The sequence below is a fragment of the Camponotus floridanus genome, unplaced genomic scaffold (genome assembly GCF_003227725.1).
Source record: "Camponotus floridanus strain SB8 unplaced genomic scaffold, Cflo_v7.5 scaffold49, whole genome shotgun sequence".
In the NCBI taxonomy this organism is placed as follows: Eukaryota; Metazoa; Arthropoda; class Insecta; order Hymenoptera; family Formicidae; genus Camponotus; species Camponotus floridanus.
In genome coordinates, this window is record NW_020229647.1 from 249,428 (window position 1) to 274,034 (window position 24,607).

At 37.1% G+C, this 24,607-nt stretch overlaps 1 protein-coding gene across 5 annotated transcripts in view; it reads left to right on the forward strand.

The window, feature by feature from the left end:
- LOC105251450 (mucin-5AC) overlaps positions 1-24,607 on the forward strand; it is a 283,388-nt gene that overhangs the window by 231,603 nt on the left and 27,178 nt on the right. For 4 of the 5 annotated variants that reach the window (XM_025412182.1, XM_025412181.1, XM_025412184.1 and 1 more), the window contains 2 exons: positions 8,804-8,904; positions 22,044-24,001. In XM_025412182.1, the coding sequence (XP_025267967.1) occupies positions 8,804-8,904; positions 22,044-24,001 (2,059 nt within the window). Of the gene's footprint in view, positions 1-8,803; positions 8,905-21,393; positions 21,767-22,043; positions 24,002-24,607 lie in introns of those variants that run through there. The other variant, XM_025412183.1, reaches the window with a different exon arrangement.

Genomic DNA, 24,607 nt, shown 5'->3' on the forward strand with positions numbered 1-24,607 from the left:
CTTAAATGTTAAGGGCTAAATTCTCATTTTTTAGCCATACATACGATTTAGTTGGAGAAATATTAAAACTGTTACTCACCTTTTATTTTTACTTTATGTTGAGCAAATTTATTTTTGCATATTTATAGATTTTATTTGCTCATCGTTTTAAATAGTCCATGCTCCAAAGTTGACGCGTATTATTTCGGGCCATTTCTTGGGTCGCCACAGAGATGGAAATGCCGTCTATGTGGTGTTCGCGGAGAGAATGAGTCGTGTGTGCGTACACAGGTGCGTACAGGACCCTCAACAGGTGGTCACTCGTAATCGTGGGGGTTACGCCGCAGCCCGGTGGCTACCCATCCGTCAAGGGCTTTGTGTGCCCTTGCGCGCACCACCACCGATGGTCGTGGCGCCCATCGTCCTCGGGAAAAACGCCGTTTTTCCTCTCCTCTCATTCCCATGGCCTGAAACGATCATCCCTCGACTGCCATGCCGAAAGCCCGATCCTCGTGGCTAGGTCTCCGATGACTTTTCGCGACTGGAACAATGCTCTCGTTAATTAAGATTTCTTTCTGCAGGTTCCCTCATCCCATTCTTGTAACCGTTGAGTACCCTTCTCGCAAGAGCTTCCTTCCTGGCAAAAGTACAGACCGCCTTTAGATGGCAAAAAGACAACTTATTTCAGGAATTTTTTACTCGCTCTTTCTCTCTCTCTGTCTTTGTTTTAGAAGGCATTCGTTCAGATTATTGATTAAACTGGTAGGACGAGCATATATATTTTAACATTTTATAATTCTCAAATGATTTTTATCCTTTAAGTGTTATTTGATCCATAGAGAGAAGCAACAAACTAGATGCTAAAATTACATAATTAAGAATAGCAAAATAGCAGTAATAAAAATTTTAATTCTGAGCTTTTTAAGCAAGAATGAAATTTTCGTGAAGGTGCTTTCTGCAGAGAAAATTTTCGCGGTGGCTTCAAGGTCTGAAGACGCGGGCTTCTAGGTTGACGAGAGGTGGTCCGGAGGGGGAGGGGGCAAAGGCGCACAGAGATCCGGATTTAAGGCGTCGTCCGTGAAAGCCCTCTGGAGGCACCGGAGACTTGAGTCGGGGGTAGTTTAAGAGAAAGAGAAAATGGCTGGGGATGGAAAAGCAGGCAGGAGAACGACAACGACGAGGACGGGCGTGTTGGAGTGTAAGTGCTAAGATCTCGGAGTGCATTAACATGCCCCGGAGGCAAGCTGAATACAACCCTTCTTACATCCAGATCTCAAACCGAGACCACCGTCAACCGTGGCGGGGGAGGGAGAGGAGGAGGAAGAAGAGGGAGTTGGTAACGATGACGTCGGAAAACGGGGCAGAACACCGCAGAGATTCCCACTTAATTACATTAAAAATGTTTTATCCTTCGGCCTTTTCTTCCCTGTCTCTTGAGACTCGAGACAGCGATATTTTTTCATGGACGGATTGGAGAATATTATTAATCTTTTTTATAATCCGTAAATCTGAAATTAATAAGATACGTTAGTTTAAAAATGCATGACATTATTAATCTTTTTTATAATCCATAAATCTAAAATTAATAAGATATGTTACTTTTAAAATATACCTGATATAAATTATACAGAAATTATATAGAAATTAATTATTATACAAAATAATTATTATTACTGAAAATAGAAAATGAAAATAGAAAAAATTTATATTTTAATATTGAATATTTATATATATATGTAACATATTTTTATTCAAAATATATATTTAGAGAAAAAGATTATCCGTGACTAAGGATCCATAATTTGGAAATAATATTCAAGACGATGCTTTAGAAAAGTCAGAGAACCATCACAAGATTGGTGGGCTAGCAGGTCCTTGCGGCGCGCCTTACATTATTTAGAAGGATCCGAGGACTCTAAGACGTCGGCCGCTGGCGCATGCTAATCACTCGACCCAGATTGAATAATGAATCAGTATTCTTTCCCTTCTTTCTAGCTACCCACCTCCTCTTCGCGGTCGTCCTCAGCGGAGTCGCCGCTACGTGACAGGCTTTTTATTACCTGGTAAAGAATGCCTCTTTATTCCTTTTCGTTACAGTCAGTCGATGGCCATTATTCATATATGTATATATATATATATATATATATATATATATATATATACAATCTATATTATGCAAACATTCGCCAGTAATGTCATTGTATTCGAATTACTGAAACAGAAGAAATTCCTTAATGAGAGATTGACAGAATAATAAAAAATAAAAAGACTTATTATTGGCATTTATTAATCGATGAAATATATTGTATTTTATATTCATGCTAATTTACAACTAAATATATGTTTATCGATTTACAAAATATATTTAAAATATTGATATGTTATATGTTATATGTGTATAATATAATGGAAAAAAATCTCACGAAATATTTTGTAAACATAAAAAATTAAGATTTTGCAGTTATTAATTATCTTAAAGAAATTATTAATTAACTTAACTTTTGCATTGATTATTCGCATTGATTATTAGAAACGAAAACCTAAGGCAGACGCATCAGGTAGAGGCCCATTGCGTGGAAGAGAGCGTTAGCATAATGTCTTTGGGTTCGGTACATACATAACGCCCACACATGGATACGTATAACGTGGTGCTGGAACCCCGCATAGTACTTTACTCCTTGGTACTTTGTGTGCAAATTATGCCCAAGACGAGACAGAATGGAGAAGAGCCTGGGTTTTGCCTGCGAGGATGAAGCGAGCCCTCGATGTAACCTCTTCGTACAAGATTCAAATGAAAATTTAAGAGAAAGAGTTTGCTCCGTGCGTGCTTCCTGCTTTACAATATTTGGAAATGTCATTATTAAAAGTGAAATTTTCAAAATTATTCAAAATAAAATAATTATATATATCGGTTTATATTAATTTATAATAAATGTAAAATCAAGATAATAATGAGGTAAATGCGAAAAATCTATGACAAATTTAATCGTAATTTTAAATTTATTAGATATGGTTACTATTATATATTATTTTTATTTATAATTTGTTTTATATTTTAAATTCTTTTATCTAATTTTTTTTATTCTGAATTCTTTTTTTCTATTTTGCCTGACATATTATTAATGCAACAGACATGAAAAGATAAAACTTTTGGTTATAAAAAGAATCATATAATAAACAAAAAATTACGAATGAAAGCAATTATAAATTTATTAAAATTAGACTTAGACGTTTTTTTAGATTATAAAATAGATTAATGAAACGCATAAATGAAAGTAACATTGCAAAATCTTAAAGAAGATCGAGAGAAAGATTATATCTATCTTAAAGCCCTACCATAAAAGGTTGAATTAACTTTTGAATTAACTTTTATGCGCGCCTTGACAATTTTAATGATAACTGCAAGATAGAAAGAGAGAGACAGAGAAAGAGAGAGAGAAGGAAAGAGATGAAGAAAGGATTCATATTATTGCTCTTTAGGGATTAGGGTCTCTAGTTCTGCGACAAGCTGTACTCTCCATCTTATAATAACAGAAGCCTACCCTGCCTTGAATGCCAACGTTGTGTTCTCCACGTTCTCGTCTAAAGACTCCGATTAACCAGGAATCCTAGTTGGTTCATACCACATTATATACCTAATTTCTTACGTTTTATTGCTATTAAATACTATGTCTTATTCCAAAAACATAATTTAAAAAATAATAGCTACAAAAATGCTTTTCTTTAGTTTATCAAATAAAGGAAAATAGAAAAAAGAATATGTTTCATAGAATTTCAATGCATATTTCAAAAAATTGATAAGCATATGAGCTACCAAAATCATCCTAAGTAATTGTTAAATAATTTTAACATCGTAATAGATGCTAAATAATTCTAATTATTGTTTATAATAAATTAATCTAATAGCATCTATATTTGTGCAAAGGTTGCTTCTCACGAACCTTTACGGGCAATAAAGGGATAGTAGATGTAATCTGTAGAGTCTCTCTCGTCTCTCTCCTCGTCAGTCCTTACAGTCGTTTTGGGGGAAAACAAGACATTTATAAACACCACCACCACACTCACGCGCGAGATTAGATTTGTTAAGATAATGAGGCGCCCGGTTTAGCGAAGCGCCTCCAGCGTGCCTGCAACCATCATCATGAAGAGCCTGCAACCGCCGTCTCCTTAATCCCGGATATGACTTTGCATGGCGAGACCATTGCAGGATGCAGACTTGCGGAAGGATATGTGTTTACGAGCCTTCCTAGCAAATTTGCCGAGACAAAAATTCTTTATACTATCACAAATATTTCAAATATTATTCACGTATACGGAAAATAAAGTCTAACGTACTCCCAATATATATTTGTTAAACGCAAAGTTCTTATATAAGTCTAGAAAACAATTTTTTGCAATACATAAAATATATCCTTATCAACTGTGTCTTGCATATATAAAAAATTAGAAAATTTTCATTATAAATAATACAAAATTTAAAATTAGTATTATAACATAAATTTTATTATGCTATAATCGTCTCACTTGATACCTTGGGTAAATTGAATTTTGTTCCCCAGCTCTACACAGAGAGAAACAAGGCAATTCGAGAGTGTGGGGATAAGGCAAGAGCTCGTGAGTCTATGGCTCTTGAGAAAAATGTCGATGTCGAGATCCGCAGTCGATCAGGATTTATCCTTACTGCAATGCAGACTATATCTGGCGACGCGTTATTTCGACATCGGTGAAAAAAACATAATAAAATTTAACGGTCCGTCAGGCTGCGGCATTTCTACTCCCGGGGAGCAGCCAATAAATACCGGGGACAAGGCGGCTACAAATCTCAAGATAAACAGGAGCCCGTATTTTTCTACCCCCTTGACTTCCGCCGCGTTTCTCCGCGCTTCTCCGCACTTTCTCCGAGCTCGTGGAAAAGGGCGCTCTGCCCTTTTTACATTCCACGTATGAATTATTAGGTGGCCGGACCTAAGGGGTGGACACCGCGGTATTTAATTTTCACTCCCCATTAAAACAGGACGAATTTTTCCCTAATCGCATCCCTGAAACGATGAAAGTGCGGTCGGCAGTTTGTCACCGACCCTTCGTTCTATTATCAATGTATTACCGCGCCTTACTCCTCTCTTGCTCTCTTTGTTCCTCTTTCCCTCTGTAAGTCGTATATTAATTTAAAGTTTGGCTTTTCGACGTGATTGCATATCGAGAACACATTCGGATGCGCGTATTAACGAGGTGAGAAATCTTCCATGTTGCCGACACAGGTAGACATCAGCGTGGGCGATGCCAATTAAGGAGGAGATGGCGAGCACTGAAACAGAACTAAAGTCTGGCGGCTGCCTATGATGTATGTGGTGGAAAATATTGGAGGCAATCTGTCACGCCATCGACGTTCCATAGGCGCCTGTTTCCCTCCTTCTCCGATCCCCTTCGCTTTTTTTCCTTGGTTCAGAATCGTACGAATATCGTACTAGAAATTTAAATAATCTTGTTCACTGATCATCACAAAGAAACGAGAAAAAAATAAGTGTATTTTGCAACTTTTATTAATTTGTTAATGTAACTATTTTGTTTAGTATTTTAATATTTATTATAAATACGAAAAAATATTTATCATTTATTTTTAATAAAATTGATCAATGTTTAATATCTGAAAAAGTATTTATATATTTACTAATTTATTCTGGTAATATATCTTATTCTCTTTTTCTGCTTTTATGTACCTGCTATACTCGTAAAAAATTTAAATATCTATCGTATGTATATACAAGTGATCAAAAAACAAGATCCTTTTAATTCTCTCTAAAGACGCAACTGGCATCTTCTCTCTTCTTTCAATACACGAACGCACGAGTGTCGTTCTCATCTCACACAGTCTTTTTCCTTCTTGAACGAGCTCCTTTCGGGTATACGGTTGATTAAACGCGCAACTATGTAATGCAACGCAAATATACTGGCCTCGAGCTCGTTTTCCTTTTCGGCGTTCCTCATCCCCGAAGACAGACCGGAGTCGTTCCGCACTCGATTCCACCTTTCGACTCTCTTTGAATTCCTACCCCGGTCACTTGACGGAAATATTTATCGAGGGTCTCCGGCGAGGCCCCCTCGTTGCCCTACTCCTTCGGGCTAGACAGAACGACGACAAGGCGAGACGCGGTTCCTCGTAGTTCACCCCGATATCTTTCGTCAATGCGTCCCCTTCGTCCCTTTCTCCTCGACTATCGTGTTCGCTCTCGTTCGCGAGTTCTTTGATCCATTTTACGGAGTCCGTTCGGTACGGATTATTTGCTCTCTTAATTACATTTCGATTTTACCTCGTCTCGTCTCTAACGCTCTCTCGTCGTTGAACTGATCAGTTCTGCTCGTCTTTCAAACATTGATACTGCTAAACTATATATTCTATAGAACATATTCCATATTAATATGTATTAGCATAACTTCATGCAAATCGCAGGCCTAATAAGAATGAAAAACTGTTGAAAAACTAACATATATAATGCCATTTAATGATGTCATTTACCGAATTAAATTTCAATTTCATTATAAATAAATGAAGATTATAAATAAATGTCTATATTCGAACTTTAATATTGATGTACTTTTTACAGTTATATACAGAGATACAGATATTAATTTCGATGTGCAGGGATTTCGATATTTCGACAAGATTGAGACACTTTTAAATTCTTTAGCTTTTTATCTTTTCCCGGTCTACAACGGCGGAGAGTGAGAACATCAGGAACCTGATTTACATTTCTTTCTCTCGTCGGCATAAAAATTCCGCGGCGATAACTTCCTTTGTTCCACCCTCTGTGGTCGCAGAAACGACCGACCCCTGTGGCTCAAAAGCCGTGGGGGTGCCGTCGTAACTTCGTCTAGTTTCTCGTGCATATTACATTTTTCCTTAATTAAAGGCAATACACCTTTCGGTGGTAAACGCGAGTCACTTTCTGTCGTCGGCTGTGACCAAAAAACTGTCGATTAAAATTGCAACATTGGCAATAGCATTTTGTTTAATATACAGGGACATCAATTATTGAATGTAGTATATAATCACTGCACAATATGTTACTTTATATTATATAGAAGATGAAAACTTATTATATTATGTACAAATCTACATTTTAAAATTATTTTGTTAATATTTTTAAAGAATCTAAACTAATTATAGAAAGAGTTTTATGTGAAAAAATTATCTCTTTGCTATAATATTTTATTATATAAATTTCTTGAAATTAGTTATATATAATGCAATAAAATAAAAATAAAAAAGCAAGTAAAGTAAAGCATACATTAGTAAATAACGGTTGATATTAACACCTGATTAAACAATAATTCATTCTCAAATATATTTAAAAAAATTAAAACATATTATATATAGATTCTATCTATACACTATATCCATGCCATGTAAAATTCAGACGCAAACAAATAATAAGGACAATGAATTCATTAGACTCTATTATTTTTCTATGCGATGAACATAAAAAGTTTAGAAGTTGGTATAAAATGCCAATAGTCTGAACAGCTTGATCGCTTTTTAAGTCGGACGATAATTAGCATTATATTTTCGTGAAAGTTTTCGCGCAATCATACTCGAGAATTGCTTCAAAAGCGTCCAGAAACGATCGAGCGAGCCGTAACCGTGCGACGTTTCGCAACTTTATACGTTCCTGATAATCTCTCACACAGCTCCCGGTTATTCGTCTGGATTTATGAAATGGCAATAAAATTTATATGACTCGGTGGATCGTTAGGGGTGCGGGCCTGCGCTCGTTCAGATTGATGTCGGTTGTGCCGCGAGTCTGGTCCACTTGCCGGAGGCTACGTTTATTTCTCTCTGCGATCGTCGTAGAGCGGTCCATGCTCGTTATTAATCTTTTGGAAATCGCGACAGTCAGGTTAATCATCGTGTAAAACAAAAAAAAAGCGAGTTCTATTTAATATATCGTTGCGAATCATTTTTGAAAACTTTGTAGATTAAATAATATAATAATTCTCTCTCATCAATTTATTATCTTTGAAATTCAATTCTCCAATTATCACATAAATATGTCATTCACAAAATTTACATTAAATGTATAAATTTAATATATATGTGCTAATTAATTACATGTATTAATTTAATTTCCTCGTATTAAATTGTGTATTTAATTATGAATCTCTTAACAATTTTATGTGTTAGCAATATGCAAAGATAAAATTATATTATCTGTAAATTGATAACTCCAAGAAAATTTGTGTTTAATTTAGAAATCAATGAAGCGAAATAAATCAATTATTTTTAGAATTATTTTCGCAAAAGTATATATGCATTTTTAAAATGTATAATTTTATTTAAATGTATAATATCTGATAAAAAAGCATGAAAACATTAATATTTTTAATGTTATATATTCAGCGCAAAGAGTTAATCAATCTTCAAGAAATATATTTAATATGTATCTCATTCACACACGCGATATGTCTGGATAATCTTACTTTCTTATCATTTGATCTCGAGTACCAGAAATAAGAAAAAAGGTGCTTTTGATAACTCACTTATGCAGTGAATCACGCGTGTGCTTTGCCGAGCATGATGCCTCGAGGACATGTCTGTTCTACCTGTTGCTCGATTCCCCATCGACGGTAGCAAGTATCGCGCGAAGAATTCGACGGGCTCTCTCTCCTTCTCCATATCTTCTTGTGCCGATTGCGAACAATTTGTAAATCGCTGCAGCAAAATTTCAGAAATTACAATATGCGACTCAAATCGACGTCAAAAGACCGGCAAGATAGATAGACCAACTTCAATTTTGTGTATAACCGTATCGCTTTCCTCTTGTTGCAGGTGGACGATCGAGTCAGGTCTCCGGGAACATCACGATGCCTGACCGCTACTACCATGTCGCTCTCCATCTCGCCTTCTAGCCCCGAAGAACCTGTTACGCTGTAAGTAATATGTACATTTAAATTTTTCTGAAGCTATTTTTGTGACATTTAAGCTTGCCGATGTTATTATCAAAATGAACGATATATATAAAATTTCCACAATTTTCATCATGTAGAATAAGTGTTTTTTTTTTCCTCAAGATGATAAATTAGAACTAAAAAAATGTATGCTGAAATGTAATTCATACATTTATGATATGATAAGTAAAATTATATAAAATAAAATATTCATTAAGCTTTACTAAAACATCTTGTAAAACAATAATATAATAATATTTTCAATAAAGATATTAATTTATAATCTCTATTAAACAGATGAAACAAATTAAATGTGAAATATTTAACTTAAATAAAATTACATAATAATCAATGCGATAATTAAAAAAAATTCGGAAAAAATACGATACATAATAATAACAGAAAACATAAGATATAATCATCTTTCACTTGAAACTAAACATTACATGTACATTATCGTATGGGTATATGTAACATGAAATATTCCATAAAAGCCTCTAGAAGAAATATTGAAATCAATGAATATATAACAGAATATATAACAGAAAGGAATTTTTTTAAATATGATTTAGACTATACACCTAATAGAGAAAACAATAGGGATAATTAACGCTATTCCATATTTATAATATATAAGAAAATTAAATCTCTTTCTCTCTTTCTTTCTCGCGGAAAACACAGACGAGACTGCGAGCTTTGTAGTTTCCTTTCTGCGGTCCAAAAAGCCACTCAGATAAATTAGTAGTCCCCATTGCCGCATTGCAAGTAATACAGTTTCTCGTGTGGTTATATACCGGGCGTTTCTCTGTTGTTGTCGGCTCGGTTTCGCAGAATATCGTGTAGCTCGCTACGCAGGAAAGCGAAGAGGGGGAAGGAAGGAGAGGCGATATTTATGCCAGTTTTTTATTGCGCTTTAGCCTGAGAGAGCAGAATGGAAACAATATGTCACCCAGTAGGGAAAGCAGCCTGGTAGCAAGACGGGAGGAAGAAGAAGGGAGCTACGCGAACTTCTTGTAGGTGGCCCGACCGGTGTGGTACCTAACGTTAATACTAACGCCTCCGCCGTGCCAGCGCCCTCCGGCCGACGTCATGATTTTAAATGAACAACCCCCGTTTCTCCCTTTCAGCCCGAAAACACGGGCGAGATTGCCGCCGTGCGTTTCGTGATACCGCCTACTAAACGATTTTTGAATTTGTTCCCTTTGTACCTTTATTTTCATCTCGAATTATTTAGTATGAGATCGATTGCCGTAGAATACACGAAAAACAGAGAATGAGAGAGAAAGAGTGGATATTTTTTCATGAATATTGCTCTTTATACTTGCGTACATATTTGTGAATTCTGTGCAGAATGGATTACCTCATTTGCACAACGCGAAAAGCTCTCAAGATGTAAAAAAAGTAAAAAAGTAAAGGCTAAAAAAAGTTACCGCGATATATAAAAATGTTGTGTATGTTAACAGTTTGTTGATTGCCTTTCTGGATACAAATAATTTAAAAACCTTTTTTGAAGAGATAATCAGATAGCTTCCTACTAATTTCATAATTTTTAAATCTTCTCATATTCTAAATAATTTCATCGCAGTTTACATAAAAATACTAAAATATAAATGTATTCTCACTGGGTGCGGATAATCGGTAATGGAAATAGGAGATGGACTTGCGCATGTATTCTTTAAATATAGATAAATATAGATAAATATATCCAAACTATATAAATATAAATCCGGCAATCTCGCGGTGAGTTTAAAATATTCGAGATCAGACGATTTCCTGCAGTTCTGCTTATCGTTCGGAAGTACGCAAAAAAAAAAGAAAAAAAGGGGAAAGACTCGTTATTCGGAGTCTCAAGAGTCATCGGATAAGTGCATATCGATTTCTCCCTATTGGCGAGGGTCGGGCCGTTGGTAAGATCGAGGCGAATGGGAAAAAAGAAGGCGGTAAAAAGGGCAAAGGCTATAAGTAACGGACCGTCTGGTGGAAAGCGCTCGAGGGCGAACAGTGATTTAGAGAAATTAAAACTTTAATTCATGTTCGGGTTCATGGGGGGGTTGTGTCCTCTACCCCCTCCCACCTTCTTCTCTCTGCCCAACCACTATTCCACCCTGTGGCATTCTGTACCCTCGATCAACCGAAATACCGCTCTGCGTAAATTGGCAAGCACAACTAGTGTTGGGTTTGCTATTCTCGAGACCTTCTCACATTTTCATGAAAATACTAATCCTCTATTACACAAGCTTAAATACTATAAAGTAATACACAAACTTAAAATAATACTATAAAATAATACATTTATTAGTAAATGCATATGTACGAAATCGTTAATTAAATAATTTTTTACAACATTATATAATTATTAGAAAACATTATTAACATGACATATTTATTATATAATACAATCTAGCAAATATAAAGAAATATTTTAACATTGCAGCTGCGTGTTTGTCATCGAAGAATCTCTTTAATAATGGATGATTTATAAGAAGAGGGCGAACGAACAAACGTTTCGGAGTCGACCATCCGTATCTACTAGACACAATTATTGTCATCTTGATTTAAGTCGCACATGCATTTTAAAGTACAATGCAGGCTAGCTCAATGTGGCCGGCAGTCACAGGAAACCAATAAAAATTCAATGTTGTCAGATAAAGAAGCAGTATGTATGTTTTATCATCGATTTAATAGATTTTCTTATATATAATGGTTTTTTTTTTAAAGAATATAAGTTGTATATAAATATTTCTTTTGTATAAATATTTTTTTCTAAAATGTGTTGTACCTTTGTTTATTGCTAATTTTATGACAATAATTGCAACTCAAAAAGATTATGATAATAATAATATGTATAAAATTCGTTCATATTTTTTTACACCTTATTTTTACGATAATTTTAGAAGGATCAATTTTAAATGTAATTGCAATCATATTAATATATACATATTAATATACACATATATATCAAAAATTAGGAATAATAAAAATTGATGATATTTAATTAAATTTCCGCTAAAAAATTAATTTAAACTTATTGAAAAAAATTGCGCGGTTTTTGCGATGTCTCTGCATGTTATTGCATCTCTGCATTTTATGTAGTAATAATGTTAATCAATTGTGAAGAATTCTAAAAAAACAATGACTCGCGAGACAGAAGCGTCGCGATAAATCTGCATTTCGGAAGACGTCCTTACAAACTTTTATGAGCCATACAGGATACATAATATGAGGAAAGGACGTACCCTTTATCTTCTCTTTCTCTGGTCTGCTGTCCTTCTTGTAGTTTCTTTCCTTGTTCTACCTTCGCTTTCCGCATTTTTCTTTCGTCTCTCCGTCTCTAGATATCGCGCTCCGGCTTTTAGGGGGCAACCTCTGCCTTCAATAAATTCCCATCACCAGCTTCCAGGTACGCCTTCAGTAAGTAAATCATATCGTAAGTGAAACTGAATTGAATACAATGAATAAATATGGCTTTCGTATAATAAAAGGTAATCACGAGGAATCACAAAACTAATTTTTAATCCAAAAGAAAAATTTCTTTTTCGATATCTTTTAAATTTAAATATATTCGGCAACATTTTAAATATATATTTTATGCAATTTGTTGATTATAGTTTTTATATTTTATTTGGTCTCTTTAAAATAATTACGTTTTTCGCGTCTATATTCATCATAGCATTTTTTTCTTTATTGTACAAAGCGAATATGGGCGATTTACGCTTGTTCGCGACGCAGTTTTGCCCGCATGTATGCGTGAATGCGAATCAAGAAGCCAGTCGGTGGAAATGCATAAATACATGAATCGCGAGGCAACGAGCGAAAGAGGGAGACAAGCTTGGCCCGCATATGTAGCGAGCGACTCGTAATAACGTGTGGATAGCCGTTTTCTCTCGTCATGAAAATACGGTCTTTCAAAAGCCTGTACTTTCCCCTCGAAAACGGACGAGGTTTCGCTCGTTACTAAAAAGGACATATGAGTAGTGACAATCTTATTCCACGATTTCCTGCCATTCATTATGTCTCGCCACAACCTTCTTTCTCGTTATTCGTTGTTAATAAAAATGCATTGTTATTATACATATTATTATATATATGTACACATAATATTTTATTACTAAATTTGTGCAAAAATTTTTGAAAAACTGCAGTTCAATTTGTATAGATATTTTATGAACTGAAAGATTATAACGTAAAAATGGTTTGTTTTTCACAATTATTGAGATGGAAAAAAAACTGTAAGTAAAGTAAAAATTATTGTCTAACTAAAAGTATTAATTGTTAATTGTTTCTGAATTATTTCAAATAATCAATCAGAAACATAATACAAATCAGAAATATAATAAAATTTGGTAGGCAATCGACTGATTAATAAGTTTCTTACCAAGTCTGCGAGCGAACTGTCTTTCTAATCTACGATCCTTTCATTAATTTATTACATAAGGCAAAATTTTCTCACTAATATCTTCAATCTGTTGTAACACAATTGGCGTCGGCTTCATGAAAGAATAACGATTCGATATGGTGATTCTCGTGACTCTCAAGATTCTCTTTTAATCTCTCAACAATCAACCGAATTAAAAGTCGAAGGAAACGCAACCAAGGGATGACTGTGCCACAACGAGCGCAGGAAGTAAATATAAAGGGGAGGGATGACTCTGCAGGCATTAGAGAGGCGAGATTCGCATTCCCGCATTACTGTCACGCGAGTAATTACGCACCGTCGAAAGCAACGGTGCGACGGTTAGAGATGGGGCGAAGGAGTGGGTGGTGGATGTAAGGGACGATGGGACGGAAGGAGTTAGAAGGGTTGCTGTCGCTGCGCTGCTGGCTCGGCGTCTCCCGCGTTGCGCGATTCGCAGCCAACGGGAGAAACCAGAGCTAATAAAAGCCCACAATTACCTCCGGTTCGAGCCATTTGTCTTGACGGGCGTCTCATGCCCGATATAATTCACCGTGGCAACAACACATTGTTGCCTAATGAGGTGTAAAACATTCCGAGATATCTGGCTGTCTCGAGCTGCGAGGGCGGTTTCCGTAGCGCCGATTCACGATATCGCGGTCCTTCTCCCCGACTGCTCTTACACAGACCAGATTCTTCTTTCGTCAAGAACGAGAGTCCTCGTCTTAATTTCGATGGATTGCTCGCCCATCAGTCTGTCCCTCGAAAAGTTACGGTGAGAAATAATTTACTTCTGTGATTTTTAGAGGCGGACACAAAAATTGATTGACAAATGGTTTATAAATTTTAAAGGAATCTATAGAAAAATTCGCCGAAATATAGGCGAAATTTATAGAGAGAGAGAAACTTTATTTTTTTATATAAAATATCCCTAGACTTGCGTCATGTGCTTTCAAGTAAAAAGTTTTTGATGAAATTGAAATTAATCTCATAAAAACCCATCGCATATATGTCGCAACTTTTTTAAGATCTCAGATAAATGAGCATTATAACATTATAATTAGATTAAATATTCTGTTTCAAAAATTATTTATTATTCTCAAATACATTAACATTTTATCATCAAAAATTAATTTGCTAAAACTCTTTAGTTTTACTGTAAAATATGTCGTTCAATTTGTAATAGCTAAATCAATAATTGAAATAATATTTTGTAAATTGAAAAATTTTATATAATAAAGAAAAAGTTCGATAAGTATACGTTTTTATCGTATACAAATAATTCGCAAACAATTGTCCCAAGATTTTCAGACTTAATTCTTGCCATTCGGTTTCACAAGTTATATTGAGATCTACCGATTTGGAGCGTGCTGGGCGTTTTTACTCCTTTTCATCCCGAAAAGTTTGTAGCTCCCTCTCCCCTCCCGTTAGCACAAATCATACAGTTTTCTGGACAATGTTTGTTCGTTGCGGCGCGTATCCTTTCAAGGTTCTTTTTTTCCGGCGCAGTATGGAAGAAACGTGCTTCGTCAATTCGATTTAGCCGGATGTACTACGTGCCTTTTCCACTAACTCGCACCCTATCTTTCTCAAAGAGCTCATTCGCTTCTCTTTGTCTTTATTTCACCGGTGCGGCAGTGATTTGCTGCGATAAAGCCGCATCGACAGGCGACGCACGTGTATCGCGTGTCGAAGGACACCCACCTCCTTTTCCAGCACGGATTCTTTACTCTCCCGAGCTTTTTGCCCTTCGCGCTCAAGGTTGGAGGAGCTTATGATATATTTCTAATCATATTACTCGCGATACGTGCCCTTCTATTACAACTGTCTCTCGTAACAAACGGTCGCGAACTTTTTTTTCACTTTATGGCCGTGCACGTCTTCGCGTATTCTCCGACATTTTGGGGCTTAGCACTTTTGTATACATTTTATATGTTCGATTGAAAAGAGATCGCAAATTATTACGTATGCACAACAGTTTATAAATTTCTATGTAAATAATCGAAATCGAATCTTTATTTTATTATAAGAATCTCATAATATATTTTTCAAATTTTCTTAAAATAAATCAAGCTTAAAAAAATTTTCATTTCCACATTTATCTTTAAATATTTTTTATTTACTTTAATATTTATTATTTACTTTACTTGTAATTATCAGAACCGATGTGTCGTGGCGTTACAATATTCTTGCCTCATTCCTTTATTCGCTATATAATTTTAGCGATATGTTGAATACGTTCGTAAGGATATTCATTGGCATGCATTGCTATACATTATGTACACATAATGTGTCGCGAGGCGATCCACAGTGAGAGGGCTCTCGAGTTTTAAGGGCCGTCATCAGAGCGAGGCTCGAGAAATTGCATCGTAATCCAAGAACAGCGCGAGGAGAACCGCTTTTCGGAGAGGTAATTCCAGCTACCCATAACAATCTGGTGGCGGCGGGAAGCATATTATTATAGCCATAGCCCCGCGGACAGTTTATTCCAGGTTCGTTTCCAGATTTACTGCTCTCCTCATTTCGTAAAAAAGATTCGCGATTCGTCAGCTCTAAAATCGGACTGCTTGGGTTCGCGCAAACTTTCTATTAACATTTTGTAGAGAAATTTTAAAATATACTCTGTAATACACACTTATGTCAGAAATGTAATATTGTTTAAACTTTATAATTTTATATATTTAAATATGTGCATAAAGATAAAATCGCAAATGGCACAAAATAAAAATTGTATTATAATTTTCTTATTATAAACATGCATTTATTTATTTCCATAGCAGAAATAGTAGCTGTATAATGTAGTAGTATAATTTTTCCCTACTATCATTTATTAAAATAAAGATTTATTATAAAATAAGATAATATTGTTGTTATAAAAAAAATAATTAGTTGTATAAAAAGAATTACTAAGAGATAATAATTTTTATAGTAAGATTTTAGATATATTGAATATACTTTAACATCCCCCTAAACTAATATAAATAATGTTGAAGAGTAAGAAGTGTATATACATACATACTAGTACTTGTCACTATGACGTTATCGATCCGATGACATGGTCGGACGTCGGTTGGTCCGAGCACAGTCGCTTCTTACTCCCCCTCACTCCTTTATCCCTTTCTGTATATATCCCATCTTTGCCGCTTCCTCGATGCAACCCTTTAAGGTCGCTTTTCCAGCGGATATCAGCATTAAACCCCTGGGAGACGTGACGTCCTTTTCAATTTATCCGCCGTTCGAGATGAGGATATTCGAGAATGTAAAGTACGATTTTAAAGTTCGCAAACTCTATTATACTTCCGCGTTTTCGCATATGATGGGAGATTGCGCATTTTTGCTATCAAATACGCGATATAAGAATCGTCCAACCGAGTACTCGATCTGAAAATAAATTTGTCGGACGTTAGACGCATTAGTGTATGTGTAATCTTCTCTACAATCTTTTTCTAGAAACACATTAAACTCGTAAAGGCGCAATTTATAAATACAGGAAGATGTAAGGACCCGTTTCGCAACAGCGCATTCGCCGGCTTTCGTAACTGCGAAAATTTGCGGCCTCCCACCGCCAACGGTCTCACTATAAATCAGTTGAAATTTGTTATGCGCGGCACGCAGATGGTTTTGTTATATGAAAATATGTGCCGCGCGGGGATGGCGTGTAAGTATCCCTCGGTAAAACACATCCCTTATATCCCGCGCGTACCCTCGGCCCCGGTCGCCTCGCCCCGCTTCTTACACCACCCCCCCCAGACAGGCCCGAGGCGTCATGCTGTTCTGCGCTCTCTTTAATTACACCCCGAAAACGGGACGCGTGACGTATTGCCATGTGGCGAAAGGGACAAAAAAACGACCTCCACTCCGGATTGAAATCGCCTCGCGATCTGTAGCTTGGTCGTTAATCAACGCCGCAGCGATACTTCACATTTGAAGAAACATTTCGCGCATACGAATAAAAATTATCGAGAAATCTTAATTTTCTTTCTTCCTCTCTCTCTCTCTGTATTGTAATAATATAGCAATTCTTATAAAACTGTTTTGTATGTTTGCATGTTTACAGATTAAATATTTTTTAAACAGTCTATGTTTTTGACGACAAATTTATTTATCGATATTTATGAATCTAGAAATTTTCTCAAAACGAATATACCACCTTAAAATTTGTCGATTTGCTGAAATTTTAGAAGAAGTAATATGAGGGATTTATTGGAAAGAAGTAAAGTTCGACGATGGAGGAGTCACTTAAAGCGTTGGCCCGGTTAGTGCTAAATATTTGATCAGAATCCGATTGGTTTAAGACGTCAGCCGGTAAGCGAGGGTATACTCATGGGACGGACGAAAAAACAGGAAGAAGGAGAAAGCTCAACGAATGGACGGACAGTTAGTAGCTAGACGACGGAGTATTCCCTCGAGTCGAACGGCAAAATGATGTCAAACGGACAGCTCAGCTGTCCTGGTCACAGCATTCTCTTTTTAGTATATCTACAATTCGCTTTAAAATTTTTCTTTCACTATCTCTCTTTCTCTTTATCTTTCTTTGTTTCTCTTTTGCTCCCTCTTTTTTTGCACGCCCAATGACAGCTATAGAAAGCAAATAACGATGGCATCTTGAAGCAGTACAGAAATAAAGATCAATTCTGCTATTGTTAGTTTTAAACGAGATTCGTAGAGATGATATAACTTGAAAGGAACATCGTTATAATGTCATTTGTGAACTTTTTTCCAATAAAATATACACGCCAAGACATTATCGCTATTTCATTTAATTATATAAATATAATTAATTAAATTATATATTTAATATTAAATTATAAATTAATTATATAAATTAGTAGATAAAATAATAAAGTGATCCTCTTTAGAATTTTAAAAAAGTGGTTAAATAATCGCTATTACTCGTAATATAACATTTTAATATATCACATTTAATATATATATATAATTAAAGAAAATTTCATGACTTATTAATTGTATCAATATATATTGATAAGTAATATTAATAAGTCATGAAATTTTCTTTAATTGTGACGAGTTTCTTTAATTGTTAAGCCTACACTTGTTCTTGTTTTCTTAACGTGAATCAGCAGCGGCAAAGAACATGGAAAGCACAAAGGTCGAATCGCGCAAAATTCATGCGAATCTACGTAGTGCCAAGTGGGGTGCATTAGCCAAGTTCCCCATTATCCACGCGTGAGAGACCCCTAAATTATCCGGTGCTCGCCTAGCGCCGATCTTGCCCACCCTTGCACGTCGGCGAGAAAAAGACGTATGACCGTCTTTTTTCGAGAACCCTCGACAGGCTCCGGAATGAAGTTACCAAAGCGTGATTTTTGCAATTGCAAGAAATTCATTAGATATCAAAACGTTTACAAGGAAATTATTTAAATTATCATTTGTGTCAGATCTCATTTATTTTTGTTGAGATTTATCTTTGTATATTATTCCTTCAATTAATAATTTAGAGTTAGTCTCTCACATGCGTGGATGAGGAAATTGGTTATTTATGTTATTAATCTAATATTATTAGCAGACTTAGTGTTTTCTGACCAAAGTTAATACTAATATTTTGAAAGCCAATTTAACACAAATTCGCAACCGATGAAATTTATCTTCAATATAACCGGAATTCTAATTTGTTATCTAATTGTTGAAAATTGTAAAGAGAATATTAATACTCGTAAAAAATAGTAAAGAAGGAGAGAAAGAAGGAGGGGAAAAAAGAAGGATAGAGAAATTGAAAGTAAAAAAGAAAGAGAAAGAAAGAGAAAGCATTTGCACGTACGTACATATGAATAGAGGAAGTAAGATAAAAGAGCGAGAGGATAAAACGAAGGCAGAAAGGCAGAGAAATAGAAGAGGAGGGAAAGAGTCACAATGAGAAAGAGAGAGCGAGAGGCATAAGAACCGTCAGGAAGATAGAGAACGCAAGTTTGGGCTATCTCTCCGAGCACAGTTCCAAGGAGCTTCCTTTAGACTTTAGTGACGTGACGTCGCCTTAATACTCTAATCCCTGCAATGGAAGCACCATCGTCCGCCTTGCGTCGTCGTGTTCTGTCTAACCGTCCTCTTACCCCATGCCACGCCATGCTCGGCACATGTTAATTAATTGAATACAGATTTTCAGATATTCAAATCTCTCGCGTCCATTTCTAAAACATAATAAATGTTTGTTAAATATTGTGATATTTATCAAGTATCCAAATGTACAAAAATGCCTTAAAGATTTAGTGTAAAAAAATTATAATAATTGAAATAAAATAATTATATATTGCTTAATTTTTTTTAGTTTTAAATAAAAAGTAAAATTTATTTAATGTATCAAACGATATTAAAAATGTTTATAGATGTTTCTAATGGAGACTTCGACGATATCAACAATGTCTCTTTTTTTTGCGAGAATTTAAAGTCAACCTTTACGTAATACATCTGCATAGCTATTCACCCATACTAGGACTATACGCTTGCTTTCTAATTATTCCCCACAGACCGTAAGGGATGACACGTAATTGGAGGGTGGACCAGGACGCATCGATCCCCGACTCGAAGGGATTCTAGCTCTTTCTTGTGTCGTATCTCCCCTTCCCCTCCCTTTTTCTCTCTGCCCATTTCATCCTTACGCAGTTTCTCCGTCGAAGGCCAGTTTCAAGAGCATTGATTCGCAAAGAAAAGTGATAATGTCTTAAGCCGTTGGTGCGATTTAACTTCCGATTTTGGACGAGGGTACTCCCGTCCTTCCATCCCTAGCAAGAGTTCGTCGCTCTAAACTCCCGACTACGTGGTCTGAGGAGGGTTTAAGGTTTAAGGGAAGCTCTCTCATTCCTTGGGATCCTAGGGAGCTCCGCTAAGCGCTGACGCTGATCCCGTTCTTCTTCTGACTCCGCTACCTCCAGGAGCTCGGGTTTATCTAATTCCAGTTGTAGGTTCCTCCTATCGCTGTAAACCTTACGAGCATACCAAAGGGCAAGCGTCGTGCAGTTAGGTCTAAAGTCTTACAAGTCATCTGAAAGACAGATAACTTATTAATTTGAAATAATGTATAATTGTTAAAGATTATGTATTTTAAAATTCTGAAATATATCTGAATATTTTAAATATCAAATTTCACGTATAAAATCTAGTTATGACAAGGGGTGAGGCAAATAATATTAATAAATCTTTATTTTTAATTATGGAATCAACTGAGCTCTCTCTCTCTCTCTCTCTCTCTCTCTTACGACAGTTTCAATTATAATAACTTTTTAGCCTCTTTTTTGCTGTAAAATAAAAATAATTATAAATTAATTTTATGAGTACCGTGAATATCATGTAATGGACATATATATATATATATATATATATATATATATATATATATATATTAATACAAATTATCGTTTATGTTCGCGGGATTATGTATACTGTAAATTAATCATAAATCCTAATATGTAATAATTTTTGGTTTGTTCAAATAGTCATTTTATATTTATCATTAGTCAGAAATTTACGAAGAGAAAATTACAAATTTGCTAGGAAGAAAGTTATTTCTGTTCAGACTAGCAAAGATTTGACTTTTCCTTTGAAAATCCAGCTACGCAAAGAACTCGCGAGTTGCAAAAGGGAGTAGATCCGCGAGGTCGCTGGCCGGGACCAATGTTGCTCGGATTCCTAAAGCAGCAAAGAGAGAACCAAGTAGTACGTACATACATATAGTAACGCGAGGCAGCTCGAAGGATGGCGGAGGGATGGTAGTATAGACGCGGGTGGATATAAGCGAGAGAGGTGTACGGAGAGCACGTACCTCAACACACTGAGAGAGAAAGAGAGATCTAGAAGGAGAGAATCCTAGGTGTGCACCCAGGAATCGTGTCCCCTTCTACAATATCCGTGGCGGGGGGGTCGAGGTGAGCAAAAGGGATGTGCAGAGGGGCTGGGAATCGTGCTCCAGCCAAGCTCAAGGGGGTGGACAGTGCGCAGAACCCGCCCCCACCTTTCGCGACGAAGCAGAAGCCGCCGGCTGCCCGCGCAAGTCTTCATCCCCTCCGTGCGCGACGGAAGATCGCCACCCCCGAACGAACTTAAACATAGCACAGTAGCTCGCGAGCACGCCGTCTGAAAGGGCCATCGCGCACACCGACCCGGACTTGTTACCTACATATATATATGTGTGTATACATATATATATACATATATGTATATATAGATATCGGCGGTTTGTGTCGAGCACGCGTGTCCTCGCTGTATGCATGCGCGCGTGCGTGTCACGCAGTGCCTCTCGGAACATCTCGAATCCGCCGCAAGGACGAAACAAGATAGAGTGTGTGGCTTGCTAGAAAAAATAATACGAGAATCCAAGCGATCCTTCATCAGGACAAAGAAAGAAAGACAGAGAGAAAAAAGGGAGATATACGGACACTTCTCGGCACAGAATGACACTTCGGATTCGTGGCGCACTCGACGATCCTCTGCGGATGTCAGGTGAATTCTCTTGAGAGACGCACAGTCTCTTAAACTTTGAATGTGCTGTTAAGTAGATGATGGAGGGAGAGAGAGAAGAGGCCTATGGGGCAGGCGCTGAGGATCTACCGCAACGAAAGAGCGGCAAGGATCCTAAGCGAAGTGGCCTCTTTCGTTAGATCGCGCCGCCCTCGAAATCGACGAAATCAATCTTGCACTCGTGTACCGAACGCACCGCGTCCCTTGCGCCCGCATGGCAGAGCAGATTTGCTGATCCTCTGGAATTTTTGTGTTCCAGGGTGGAACTGACCAGCGTGCCAGGCGGACAGAATGCGATGGCTCATCTCAAAAAGCGGAAGCTGGAAGCAGAATCGGTTACGCAGAATCCTAAACAGACGCAGCAGCCGTTGCAGCAGCAATTGTTAATCAACAAGAAGGGCCTGCAGACGAACACGCCGCAAGAGATGGAGCCGACTGATGCCGCCGTGAAGCGAAGGAGGAAAAGTGTTCGCGACGACGACGCACGAAAGACGATCGACATCGTTGATCCTAACAAAAACATACCGCTGCCCCAAAAGAAACGCGCCTTTGCATCGGGTAATTCAGGTAGTCCTGCTAGAAAATCCAGCAAACACTGCGAAGAACCCGAAGATGACGAGACTTTAATAAGAGAAACCGAAGCCGCCCTGAAGAGTTTGTCAGGTAGCTGGCCCGGACCTAGAGGATCTCTATATCAAAGAGGCAATTCGGACGAAGATAGATACGAGTCTAACTTTGAGAATCTTTTCGAAGAGAAGAAAGAAAATCCTAAATTATCGCCCTCATCAACATCTTCGAATACAAGCAACGATACTGGTTGTTCATTGAAGGACGTGATAACTTTCCGCGGACAACAGGATCGATCTGGTAAAATGCAACAGCAAAATAGACAAGATTCGAAACAACAACAACATCCGATTAAAACTAAGAAAGACTTGGATAATCTTCTGAAGATAGAGAACGAATGTGCGAATATTCAGTCTCAAGTCAATAATGTCAATCAGAACGAATTGCCGAAAATTAGACCGATTTCCGTTCGATCATTATCGAACAAGGATAGAAACGATAGGAACATGGTGAGTACACATATTGACTCTCAAGGAAGACAATCAGACAAGTATTCCCGATACGATCCGCCAGATTTCAACGAGTTGGTCGATGATTCGTCCAACGAACTTGAAATCGACATGTCCGATCCAACAACTGACAAAGATGAAAACGATCGAGATAAATCGAACGATAGAGAGCGAGATCGAACATGCAAAAATGGTCAATCACCACAGAGTATTGGCAGACAACAGCAACAGCATCATCAACAGCATCAGGCGCTTTATTCAAATTATCAGAGACAGTACGAGAGCAACATAAAAGTTTCACCTACGGGAACTCCGTCATCCTCGTCACCGCCAACGAGTTCGCCATTCTCAGCAACATCCGCATTCAGGCCACCTAACACGGACCATTCGAAAGTTCCATGTCGCAGCGCTCCATCAGTTCCGGTAGCCTCTTCGGCGATTCCGCCAATCGGTCCATATCCAGCTGCCGCTACATTTGTGGGATATCCAACGCCTGGACCGACGATGCCATCACCGCAGCCCGTGGCCGGCATATCGCCCGTGTCGGAGGACAAGCATTCGTCTACGGTGTCTCTGTTGCAGCTTAAATCCTCGAAAGAAGAGAGTCATCACGTGACGGCTCACAATGTAGCCTCCAATTCTGTGTCTCCCAGCAAGAGCCCTCCTGGCAATTTACCTGCCGTTACCAGTCCCGATTCTTCGAAACAGTACACAATCTTACAACCTGCGGGAGTGGGCTCCAGAGCGGCCAGTGCGATCCAAGATATCACGAGGGATGGAGTGGTCAGTGTCGCTGCCGTGAGCAGCTGCACCACGGCAAGCAACGGCGGTACGAACAATGTCAATGCCGCGAATGTAAACGGCAACGGAGTCGGCAATAAAGCAACGACCAACGGCAGTAACAGTGCCAATGATAATGGCAATACCGCGAATCCTGCCGGAAATCCTAATGCGAACAGCATCGCCAGCATAACCATTACGACGGCATCAACGACCACTACTACATCCAGTCCGGCAATTGCTGCCGATGTGCCCGCAGCGAGCGGCCAGCAGGACAATGTCATGAAAATGCCAGAGAGACCCGGCACCTTCGATAGTAGCAGACCGGGAATGTCCATGTCTCCGTCCAGTCTCGGCAGAGGTGAGGATTTCGATGTCTTGTCTGTCGAATTATAAATATATTGCATAGAAACGACAATCAAATTGATATTAATATTGAAACTGTATATTATCGGGCGATTTATTCAATTATTTGCAGACAGAATCTTTCGATTTATCAAGATCAAGATATACACATAAAAAAAAGTTAAATTTATGTAGAAACTAATATTGTTACTGATAAATTTTCAGTCAAATAAAATATAATATCGTGTTCTAAAAATATTGTTATCTGATACCGATATATCAGTAATAGAATCATTAAAAAAAAAAGTACATTATGTATAATTTTTAATTTATAGAAATTATTAATTTATAGTTGTGAATAACGTAGTACTATTAAATCTTATAATAGATGTGAATAACATAATATTATTACGTTATAATATTATTAAATTGTAATATTATTAAATCTTATAATATACTATACTTTGCAACTTCTGAAAATTAAAGATATTTTTTTAATTTTTATAAAACGCGCCCAAATGCAAACATGTGTTCGAAATTCTTTAAATTATTGACAAAGATAGTAATCGTAAGTAGTAGTGGAGTTATACCGGTCGTATGTTATGCGTTACGAGAGGGGACA